The 12,994-nt window shown below is 32.7% G+C and overlaps 1 protein-coding gene across 2 annotated transcripts; it reads left to right on the forward strand.

The window, feature by feature from the left end:
• The first annotated feature begins 6,128 nt into the window (after positions 1-6,128).
• LOC142642355 (transcription factor bHLH25-like) lies at positions 6,129-9,289 on the forward strand. Of its 2 annotated transcripts, none has more exons than XM_075816708.1 (5): positions 6,129-6,245; positions 6,376-6,454; positions 6,904-7,449; positions 7,995-8,369; positions 8,618-9,289. In XM_075816708.1, exons 2-5 carry the CDS (start codon positions 6,419-6,421, stop codon positions 8,690-8,692), a joined length of 1,032 nt encoding a protein of 343 aa, XP_075672823.1. In that variant the 5' UTR covers positions 6,129-6,245; positions 6,376-6,418; the 3' UTR covers positions 8,693-9,289. The 2 variants fall into 2 exon arrangements, with proteins under 2 accessions (XP_075672823.1, XP_075672824.1); XM_075816709.1 differs by having other exon boundaries at positions 6,184-6,242; positions 6,374-6,454.
• Positions 9,290-12,994: the final 3,705 nt, after the last annotated feature.

A 12,994-nucleotide genomic window follows, 5' to 3' on the forward strand; every position in this document is an offset into this window, starting at 1 on the left:
TTGATATTTGTTACCTATAAAAGGAAAAATTAGTACAAAACAAGTGGATTCCGATTATTTTGAGACTGGATATGGTTGGTTACTTGAATGAGACTGAATTTTTTGATGCACACATAAGCAAAAGAGTGGTGCTAGAGATACTACAAATTGTACAACATAACTCTTACAAATTAATTTGTCACCAATTAGAGGAAGCAATTCTGATATTCATTTAGGGAAATACTAACGAATGTCCTTAGGGCAATGGTTAACCATTTATTTTAAAAAAAAATGTATTGAAAAAGCAAAAATAAAAAAAGTAATTAATATTTTGACAGTTTTTTTTCATTTTGCTTAAAAGTGATGTCAAAACATTCTTAAAATAGATTCTTAACCATTGTCCTAAGAACATTCGTTAGCATAACCCATTAATTTATTATGTTATTGAGGTTCACAAATCACATACAATGCCCCACACCAGTTTATAAACCTTTCATAGCAAAATATATAGTATGTTTAATATTTTCCTAAATAAAAATTAAAGATTATCAAAAACATTTATACTCGGTAATGCTTTAGAGTTTAGAGCATAAATGGGCTGGCTCGACCAGTTTGAATAATAACCCAACAAAGTAGTAGTACCTAAACTGGTCTGAAATGAGACAATTTTGGTAATTTTCTAGAGTTTAAAACCTGAAAGAAGGGGGAAAAAAGTGGCTTGCATTGTAGTGCTTTTTGATGAAAAAAAAAGTGACTTGCATTTTTGCATCTATGGGACTATATGCTTCTATTTCATTGCAATTACACAACTCACAGGTCCCAAAGTACTAATATGTAGTCTACAAAGTCCAAAAGGCTAAATTCTTTCGAGAAGATATTCATATGTGGATTTAGAAATTAAATAGTTGTATCTTTAAGACATGTGATAGGATTTAATTTAATTAAGATTAATTTGGCTGTAATTTTATGACAATTTTTATTTTGTTACATGGCTATGGAATAGCTCATAAAAAAACAAAAAAAGATAACAGTAACAACACACCCTAAGTCTCCTGACACATAAAATAATAGAAAAAAAATTCTGATAATGAAAAAAAAAATTGTCAAAAGACTTAATATGCAAGTTGTACAGCACTGTACATATATGATTATCAAAATATTACATAGTACTTTTAGTCTTTCTTTTGTTTTGGTTTGTCATTGACATACACATTCGGCCATACCTGAAGACAATTCGCAAAAGAAATTAGTAATCTCAAAAATGAATAGATAGAGGCATAGAGCTGAAGGAAGATAGCAGTACCACTTCATTCTGATAAGGCGATATCAATGATGGAGTGGAGCATGGGAGAGCTGTGGAGAGTTGTCAAGGGAGTCCTTGGAGAATGGAGGAGGGTGTTTTTGTTTCTGTTTCCCTAATCAATTTGGGTTTTTTGTTTGGTAAAAAATTGGGATATTGTTAATTTGGGAACTTGTTAAAGATGGTTTTGTTATTGGAATTTGGAGGAGTTTTGGGCTAATGAATGGGCCAAATGTTTTGTTTTGTTCTTTGTATTAATTTTGTTCGGGCTTTTTTTGAAGCAGTACTAAGATTTGAGTGAGACCCAAATAAATTTTAAAAGAGAGTAACAAAACTATTTGTAATCTTTTGTTTTTTTCCTCAAAATCCTAGGGAGGCTGGTGGGTATATTTACAACATTTTACAGATATTATATGATTTTTTCAGGGCTCTTAATAGAAAACTTGAAAACTCAGGGGGGCTACCCCCAACCCTAGCCCCCCTTAGCTCCATCCACACCAAACACCCAAATACCCAAAGCAATCACATAACACACACTTGACCTCAATATCAAAACCACAATCTGTCATTGCTCAACCAAAAAAAAAAAAAGCAAGCCTTCTTCCTTGGTTATAGCTAACTCATAAGGGTTATGATTAGAAAAGATGACAAAGTTGGAGCTAGGTAGGGGTCATTGAAAGGTTAAAGAAAAATGACATCATTCTTAGTTGGAATGAATTCGAGAGAAGATAGCATGAAGGGTTGCAAGCTATATAGTTGGAGTAGAAGTGCAAGAGGATGGTTTATCTTGAAACATTAAACCAAAGAAAGAAAGAGTCTTACAAACAATCCTTATTCTTTAATAGGAAAAGTTTTGAAACATAAAACCAAAGAAACAAAAAGTTCCTATTTTTTTGTTCTTACCTTGTAGCTTAAGAGTAGTTCAATTTTATTTTCAAAGAATGCGCCACATGGCTGAATCCCATATTTTTTGCGCATGAAGTTTATACTTTTATATATATATATATATGGACACAAACAGTTTTGATTGAATTTATTGAACTTTGACTGAATGGGATATAGCGGAAGACATTACAGTTTCTTTGGGTTGAGGTGTTTTGGATTTTGTTTTTGATGCGTGCCTGTTTTTTAATAATCCTCAAACAATGTAACGTGCGAACTTTTGAATCTTTAAACTTTATACGTGTTAGAAGTGTAATTGAGCTTTTTCTTCTGCATGGCAAAAAAATTTCTCTTGGCTTCTATTTTATATATATATATACCATTTCTCTTGGCTTCTATTATATATATATATATATATATATATATATATATATATATATATATATATATATATATAAATCAAAGCCAGCAAATTATCCAAACCCGCAGAAAAATCGGCATAAATCCTCAAACCCAACACCCTTCAATGCCCTAATGGGCACAATTTCAACGTAAATCCAATGAATCTGACGTCACTCGCTGCCACAAATGGTCACTTGCTTGGTCAATCGACCGCAATGGGCTTGAATACAACAAATAGAGTTCCGGTTTAATGAAATATAATAAGAAATTTTTTGATGATTGGGTGGCGAGCTTATGGAATCCTAAAAATAAGTATTACTCACTAATTTTGGAAAAGTAAGGTTTGACTAGTTTATTGTGAATGCTCTAGCCAGGAATAACTTATTAATCCGATTGCTTGAAGAATCTAGGGTTATAAACGAGTCAAATGTTAAAAATTTCGGACTTATTCATTTAATTTTGAAAGTTATCTATTTAGACCTTGGTTTTACGACTTATGTATATTTTAAACTAATAAGTCTAAAATTTCAAACTAAAAAGATTTATTGGAGAAAAGAAACATGGAATACATCAAGATTTGAAATATATCAAATACTATAAATATATATACATTTTTAAAAACTATAAATATATTTTTTATAGTACACATATTTGAGTTATAAGTACTTATTTTACATTAAAATAATTGTTTTATAGTTCTCATTTATATTACTATACACGATAAGAACATTGTATGTAAAAAGAATTGCTAAATCATATCATATACTAACTATATAATAAAAGTTAGGCTTAGAAGTTATGGTTATATCAAGTGAGGTTACCAAATTTCAATAAGTTTTATTGTGCCAAGTCGCTTCACCAAATTTCAGGAAGTTTTTAGGTAAAAACAACCATTTGTTTGTTGTTATTGACTTCTTCTCTATTACTTTATCACTTCTTATCAAATTTTTAGATAAGCACAGCAACTTTATTGTTGATATTAACTTTTCTTCTCCAACTAAAATTCTATTTGAGTTAAGTATTAATCCTAAAATGGAATATATATATATATATATATATATATATATATATATATATATATATATATATATATATATTCTTATTAAAAAAAATTATATTTGAGTTAAGTATTAATCCTAAAAATGAAAAAAAAAAATTTCTGTTTGAGTTAAGAATTAATCCTAAAAATGAATTTTCTATTAGAAGAATTCTACGATAGCGTTGGTGGATTAGGTTTGAGCTGGGCTCGTTTAATAAATAAGCTTAAACTTGGGTTTGAGCTTGAATTTTTTGTTAAACAAATGAACATAAATAAGTTTTTTTTTTTTTTTTTTTAGCCGAGCTCGAGAAACAGCATCGTTCATTTACTGCCTTAAAAGAGGCTAGCCTAAAATAATTATGTACCCTAGAGCAAGGTAGTTGTCTTGAGGGCTGAGCACTACTAAAAAGTACAAACAACACCTTTGGGCTTCACATATTCCAGGACTGAGGAGAAATTGTCTAAACACTTCACATATTCACGGACCGAGGGGAGATTGTCTAAACAGATAAGGCCTTGATGGATTTAAAAGTTAAAACAATAGGAAAATTGTGTTTTTATGTTCACGTGTACACTTTACGTGGTAGACTAAACAAATGTGTACACCACTGTACACATAATACTATTCATGCAAATGTCTACACTTCACATAAACAGTGTATATAAAGTGTAAACATATCATTGTCCCAAACAATTTTCTAGTTCTAAATGGTTGGTTATTAAAAATGTTTATAAAAAAGACGGTGTTTATTGAACACATTGTGTGCAAACTATTGACTAAAAAACAACTAAAAACGTGACTTACTTTTTAAGTCACGATTCATGTTTTCAGTTGTTTTGGATAGTGTGTATTTCTGCATGCTATTTCGAACAAGTTTTTTTCTTATACAAATGAGTCAAATCAACTCTATTTTTCATACTTTCATACACGTCTAATAAATAACACACGGTTTCTAATAAATAACACACGGTTTCTAAGAGGGGGTCTAGTTACCCATCATTTAGTATGTAGTTAGAGTACTTTCCTAGTCTTATGTTTAAAAACAAATGCCTTATTTATACCCTCAAAAGCAGGACAAGTATTTTCCTAGTAGCTAACCAATAATGAATTATTACAACTTGATGCCAGCAATTAATCCAAGGCCTAAACGTGCTGATCATTATACAATTTACAAGATGTACAGTGTGCTCCACAAAACTAATACTGTTGACCTGGGCTGTCTGGTCTGGTACCTATTTTGCATGAAAGAATGACTTCCCAGCTCGCTAGCCAGACCTCTTTAACTCTCAATAATCAATAATCTAGCTATGCAGGTATGCAAATAATTTCAATTGTAGGCTTGTGGATTATTATTGACAAATTAAACTGACTTTTTTTACTAGTATTCTTCACCAATGGTGTCCAAATTAATAAATCCAAGTATTTCTGGTTCTATAATACTTAATACATGCTCTGTTGCTTGATGTTAAAAAAAAATTCAATAGTCATCTAGCTTAGAAATTGGAAATGAAAATGTAAGCCATTTCACACTGTGCCGAGTCTGCCGACTGTGTCTATTGCCAATCCTTCTCTAGTCAACTGGATACGGTACAATTGGTATTGGTACCGACGCACACCTATAACGTGGCAACTATTTGTAACCAGCATTTTCAAACCTGGCCTCGACCATTGATATTCTGGAATCAGCAACCTCAACAACTTTTAGCATATAGTAGTAACTATTTTTGTCATTGACCATTGATTCCAAGTTTTTAGGATTGGTTTTCAAAAGAATATATGTCACTGTTCCCTTTTAAATTTTTTTTTATTTTATCATATAGTAGTAACTATGTCCAACTTTTCATGAGTCTATTGTATCACGGATCATCCGGTTTAATCATGAGCCGACCACTTTATGGGTCGGTTTGGCGGTTCTTAAATTGGGCACGTGTCACTAGTGTATTGGCTCAAAACAATTGGAAAAGTCAAAGAAAAGTTTGGAGTAAAACCAATTATGAATGTGATTTAACTTTAAGCTTCTTTTATAAGTCCATATATGTTAATCATACTTCAATGACATGTCTTAAATTCACATGGGCTTAAACTGTTTTGGTCATGAGTCACAATTGTGTGTTGGATTATTGTAATCTTTTGGCTTTGATTATGAAAGTAAGAGGATAATTTTTTTTTTTTTAAAACGGTTGGAGTTGGGTTGGTGATTGAGACTTTTTGAGGGGCCACATGTTTAAGATTATTGTGAATCATAAGCAAAAACCTTGAACGAAATTTCAACGGCAAGTTGGTGAAGCTCCCTCCAAAAAGTCCACAAAACAACAAAAGTGACTTGCTTACGAGTACTAATTTTGTCGGCTTCAAGTGACCCACTAGGATACAATATGTGATTTTTTTTCCTTTCTATAATCTCAATTAACAATAAGTAATGTAGTATTAGAAATTTAGAATGTCTAATACTCTACAGCCGTTTTACAGTCAATCATTCATTATTAGTTTTATTATTAAAGATGGGGGCCAATTCACATTAACAACCCGTGAGAGAGAAAGTGCAACTGTAACAAGTGAGAGCTATAAATGTTGAGGAAGTAGACAATCTCTATCCTCTAGTGAGAACTTGGAAAAAGGAAACTTTTGGTCATTACTAAAGGGTGAGCTTTCTTATTTGCTATGTACTAGTACTTCTTTGCCATACGTTTGCATGAAAATTTTTATGAAAGCTATATCATCTTTGTCTAAATTGAACACCCAAGTAAGCTGTTTTGTTGACCTTTCATGCAGGATCCTCCTCCCTTGAGCTTTTTTGATCAATAAAGGAGTTCTGATGGAGATTTCATCCATAAGAGGGTTATCTGAACTGGTAGGTGGTAATTAATATGCTTCAGCAACCATGATTAGTATATATATTTTGTGGTATTATCTCAGACAGTGATTTATTTTTCTTGGTAAGTTATACATGCACCCAGTGGGCCTTGAATACACAACCTCACCCTCCACCTAACACATACAAGAGAGGAGAGATGCAAATTGAGATAGAGTTCCCTGGCTTTGGATAGTGATAATCTAAAACTGAATAAAATCACTTAGCACTTAATTTTTGAATTTCACACATGGTGATGATTGATAAGAGCATGATGAAATATTAGGACAACTGAAACTGATGGGAGCTTTATGCTGTGAAGAAGGATGTTGTTACTAGATTTTGTTTTGAACAGTATCTTTGTTCTTCTTGGTTTATGAAATGTATGGTTTGTGATTTGAGCATTTGCTTACATAAGACATTGACAGATGAAACTATCAAAATTGCAGGGTGTAGAGGATCCTAGGTTCATCAATCAATGGCAAATGAACTCTCTTGATGAGCTCGGCATACTGCCAATAGCAGCCACATTTGGAGAGAATTTACAACGCTCTTTCGCACACCCATACTTCAACGATAAAAACGCCATGGAAACTTTACATAGTGAATTTGATAGACCCATAAAACAGCACAAAGCCAACAGCTGGAGTTCACCATCCAAACTTGATCATGTTCCAACTCTGCAAGTTGCTTCTTCTCCAAATATTCTATCCTTTGCCAATGCAAACTACATGAATCAAATGAATATTTTAAAGCCTAAAGAGGAGGCAGCATGTCCCCAAAGCATGGATACCATTCCTACTGAAATTTTGACTGCTCAAGGTCCCTTTGGGAACCAAAATTATGTCTATAAGGCCTGCCAGGGAGCTAAGAGGTTAAGCACAAGCACTAGACTTTCTCAAACACAAGATCATATTATAGCAGAAAGGAAGAGGCGAGAGAAGCTCAGCCAGCGGTTCATAGCTTTGTCTGCTATAGTTCCTGGCCTTAAGAAGGTATCAAATTATATTACAATCACATCTTCTTAGGTCTTGGATCATTAGGCTTTTTGTTTATGATCCATTATTTTGTTTTTGCCTTAGCTTTCTATAAAAAAAATATATGAGTACTTTACTAAGCTGAAAATGAACTATACTAGTATACTATCACTTAAATTGCACCCTCCTCATTATCTTTATTCACTAAATTATTTATGGTCCTTTTTGAAACACTTGTATTATCTTTAATATTTCTTTGTACTAACCTCTCTCACACATTCTTATATTTTTGTTAAATCTTACTCACTAGTCTCAGTTTTAATTGTATTTGTGTTCAAGCAATTCATAGTTTATAGAGTATCAAAAAAGGTGAAAGACTGGTACATTATTCAAGCATAAGTGTTTTCTGTTAAAAAAATTTCAATCTGCAGTCATACTTATTATTCAAGCATAAGTGTTTTCTGTTAAAAAATTTTCAATCTGCAGTCATACTTATTATTCAAGCATAACTGTTTTCTGTTAAATAATCTTCAATCTGCAATCATACTTTATGCCATTGACAGATGGACAAGGCTTCTGTTCTTGGAGATGCAATAAAGTACTTGAAACAACTGCAAGAGCGAGTGAAGACACTCGAGGAACAAACTAAAAAGAAAAACATGGAATCGGTGGTCTTTGTAAGGAAATCCCAACTCTTCACTGATGGTGACAACTCTACTTCAGATAAAAACTCCTCCAGTGACCCTCTTGATGAGCCACTGCCAGAAATTGAAGCAAGATTCTGTGACAAAAATGTCCTTATAAGAATTCACTGTGAGAAAAGGAAAGGACTGCTAGAGAAATCAGTCACTGAAATTGAAAAGTTCCACCTGACAGTCATCAATAGCAGTGTCATGACATTTGGGAGTTCTGCTCTTGATATCACTATTATCGCTCAGGTTGTTTCTTTATTTCCTCTATGAAATAAATCTAGGACTTTTGAACCTTGATTGAGAATCTAGAAAGTATGTCAGCTCCCCTAAAATGTAAATTCAATACTATTTTTCTCCGTGTGACTTGTCACCTTATGTCTTTTCTATGAAATAATGTTAATAAAAAGCCCAACTGACACACATGCACAATATTTTCTTTCTTGGGGAATGTATATTTGAAGTTCTTCCTATTAAAGCCTTCTTCATATTGTCAGATGGATGAAGAATTTTGCATGACAGTGAAGGATCTTGTGAGGAATCTACGCTCAGCTTTCAAATTGTTCATGTGAAAAGAAGTTGCAATTTCAGCTCTCTCTATATGTAGAAGAATATCTTTCCAAGTTCTATGCTGCTGCTGGAAGCTTCAAAATACTAGGAATAAACCTTCAATATACAATCAGTCCAAGTCTATCTTTTTCAAAAGTTACTGCTTACAAGGCCTGTTATGCTCTACCACCATAGACCATCATATTAAGCCTGTTTGCTGTGAGTTCCATTTTACAGGTGGGTTATTTTAGTTCAATTTTTGCATGGTTAACTTCTTGACCATGTTTGATTCCCAACCTGTTTCAAAATAGTGATCTGACAGCTTGTTTGAGCTTTTTTTGAGGGATGGATGTTGAAGCATACAACTGAACCAGTGTTATGTCCCTTACTTTCCTGTGGTGTTTGAAGAGGGAATATGGTTTTTTAGGTGTGTAGACAACAGGCCTTTGTTTTAGTAGTTTCTTTTTCTGTTTTAGAGGCATCTTGAAAATTCTGGTGCCTCTTTCCCATTGTATTACTATTAAACTTTGTAACAGTTTGCTTGACAATAATAATTGTAACTTTTCCATATTCTACATGTATTTTTGAAATACGCACTCACTCATGCCACACACAAACTTGCATTTAAGTATGCAATAGCCATTATGGAATCAAAATGTACCTGAATGCATCTGGTTTCAAGATTTTACTGCTACCTAGGTTTTTAACGGTCAAAATATGAACTATAATTCACAGGCAACTGCATTCTCCACCTCCTCCTCCTTCAAATTGTTGTATAGTTTTGGGGAGCATTTAGATCTCAGCACTCATTGATGATGATGATTCATGAAGCGGATATGTGTGACCAGTGACAAATTGTGACAAGGGAATTTCTGACAACTAATTACTTTTAGATTAGGAGTAACTAAGGAAAATAATGTGAAGTAATTAGGAGAAAGCCCATTTCACAATTGAGAGGTACAAGAGCATTAATTACTAAAAAGCTTGAAAAAAATAAAAAGCAATTAATTCAAATAATTTGGTATCAGCCACACCATGTTGTATATTTGGGAAGTAATGAAATGAGAGTAGGGTTTTTTTTTGCTCCACCATAGTATAAGGACAAAATAAATATTTTCGAACAATTTCGGGTTTAGTCAAAGTGCCTACAACATAATCAAGGACATTTTAGAATTAAAATAAGTTAGCCTTGAAATCAAGTAATTGACATTCTTGTCCGATATGCTAAAAGATGCCTTTGTGCCAAAATGTCTAAGCAATTATTTAATTTTTCACTTGTTTTTCTAATATGGCTGTCGTATTATGTAAGTTACTCTGGCTAACTCTAAACAAATGATTGATATTCTAATACTCACAGAGGCAACAGTTGCACCCTACCTTATAGACCAATGCTAAAACCACTAATAATCAACTACATTAAATTGAGAACTAGGGATAACCATGTTGAGAAAAAATATAATTGAGTTGGTATTTGATAATGACTAAAAGAATTGATAGTCTTGAAAAGACGTAATATCATAAGGGTATGAAAATGAGAGTATTTGGTGTCATTAGAGGTCTTATTTAATATACAATGTTTAAGCAGTATCAATTGCATTAAGAAAGGCATTTCATACCATCTTAGAGTCCCCACCTAAAGATAACAATCTTTGCTATGACTTTGATATAAGTGGAACTCTCCTCCTTAGTTGGACAACATCGAGATTCTCTTGAAAATAAATACTAAAACATAAAACAAAACATTACAGATAATCAAGTTGGAAAAACTTGATGTTGCTAGCTTGTTCCCTATATATGAGTGAGAATTTGTTTTTGGACATATAGGGAAACAGTAGGCCGTACAATGATATAGATTCCATAACTAGTTGATTTGATGTGATGGTGCGCATTTGTTAACTAGAAAGTTAATGAGTGCTTCCATAGAAAATATAAAATACCATAAAAAAAAAATCAATTACTTTCTTTTCTCATAAAAGTTTGATAAAAATATATCATAAACCAACGTCATTCGTTAACTTCTCCCATAAATAAAATAAATAAATAAAAATTTTGACCAATGGGGATTTGCTAGCTTCTTAATAATGCACATAAGCAGTAAGCTGCTATGTTTTTACTGTGTTCATTTTTATATTTATCCTCTTCCTAAGATACTTCTTTTCTTTTTAATTCTACAATCTTGGTCGGCTTGTTGCAGTAACAGATATCTTCTTTATTAAAATACTAAGGATAATGGTCATTTTAATTTCTATCAAATATTAAAACACAAGTGGACTGGATTGTTTTAGGAATTTATTAAATTTTGGAAGTGCATTGGTGCTTCTAAATTGATATCCAAGTAAGAGACTTTAGTATTGCAAATATGAAATTCGACATTACACCTAAATTACAAGCTATGATGCACCGACACGAACACGGACACGGCAATACGGCGATTTTTGAAAAATAAGGACACGATACGGCGTGGACACAGCAATTAAATAATTAATTAAATTTTATATTTAGGCATATTTTTTAATATTTTTAGACATAAAATATGTTTATGTTTATAATTTAAATTATGTAAGAACTACAAATAAGTAAACTAACCCCCAAAGTAGTACAATAGTACACATAAAATGTATAGAGTACAAACCAAAAGTTTAAATAGGCTACATTCAACATCAAACTAAAAACATAAAAGGAAACCAAGTTTTAAAAAGTATAATCCAGTGAGTGTTAGTGACACTGTGACAGTGAGAGTGGGGTTAAAAAAAACACGTTATAATTTATATTAAAGTAAGTAACACAGTACACCATTCACCAAAATATTTGAAAGAAAGAAAGAAAAAAAAGAGAGAGAAGGAGAGAGAAGAGAAGAGGCTAGACAATCCACGCCGAGAGAGAGAGAGAGAGAGAGAGATCGGAAGGGATAGGACACGGCATTGACATCTATGAAGCTCGCCAATCGGCCCAATCTAACTCCGACGAAGGACAAAGGGCGGCGGCAGCGGGCAGAGTCAGAAAGAAGGTGGGTTGAGGACTTGAGATGTGGGTAGAGCTTTGTGATTTTTTTTTTTTTTCACTGTTGGCGTGTTGGACATGTTAGTGCCTTGTCGAAAAAAAAAAAAAAAAACATTGCTCGAATACCGGAGTCTGGCAAGTCGTACCCGTTCCAGTGTTTGACACGTGTCGGATATCGACATGTCGCCAAGAATGGCGTATCGGTGCAACCTAGATTATAAGTCATTGGTTCTCGAGATCATTTTCTTTGTTTGAATAATAGTCTGTATAGGGTAAGCAGCAAAAGCTGTCATAACATAAGGACAAAATCATTTAGATGAGCGACAAAAATAGAAGTATTTAAGAAATAATATAGTATAAAATATCTCTGTTCAAGTGATTAAGGGGTTGTTACCATTGCTCTAGTAACGTTGTTTGTATTTTTTGAAAATACATGTGGGTAAAAAGTTTGTAAAAATGCGTGTAATATTGTTTAAAAACTGAAAACATATATTTAAACACATGTACCAAACAGGGCCTAAACTTTCTTATATCTTCTTTTACTTTTGGGTGGGAAATAACAGTTAAGAAATTGGGTTTTGGTACTTATAATACTAGGGGTCATTTTATGGTACACACTTATTATTATTATTTTATGTATTCTATACCTGTCAAATCTCATAAGATTAAAGTAATACTACACAATCTCTTTAAATACAAAGCTGGAAATTGGAAAGATTCTCCAACCTCCATATTTCATTTCTCTCCAAATTCCTCCACTCTTAGAGGGGAATTAAAATATTTAGCTTCACAAGTGGTGTCAAGACTCAATAGAACTAAAAATTTATAAGAACGATTATTTTATTTTTTTAACAAACGAGGATATCCAAACTTTTTCGAGTATTTGACTATTCTTTCAAGCATGTGTAATCCTTCCGTCCCACACATACCAAATTATTATATGGAGGCATCCCATCCAGGTGGCCCAAAAAAACTGTTATTTTCAAAACAAAAGAAATGGATGCCAAATTAGTTGAAAATTATTAACAAGCATGTAGAGGACATATAGAGAGGCTCAAGTAAAGTAGAAATACAATAATAATACTGGATAATACATTCAACTAACAAAGATGAATGAGAGAAACATTAGCGTGGATGCTAGCACCGACTGTAATATTGTAAGACGGCCATCTAGAAGTTGTGACAAAAAGTTTGGATCCTCTCATTTAAATTATGCTCTTTAGGGTCTCCGTCCACAATGACAAGGCCTTAAAAATCAAACAAGCATTCAATAAAATGTGGCTGTATAAAAGGCTTTGCAACCATAGATGTGAAATCGTATTGTG

Source organism: Castanea sativa, chromosome 7 (genome assembly GCF_040712315.1).
Source record: "Castanea sativa cultivar Marrone di Chiusa Pesio chromosome 7, ASM4071231v1".
Classification (NCBI taxonomy): Eukaryota; Viridiplantae; Streptophyta; class Magnoliopsida; order Fagales; family Fagaceae; genus Castanea; species Castanea sativa.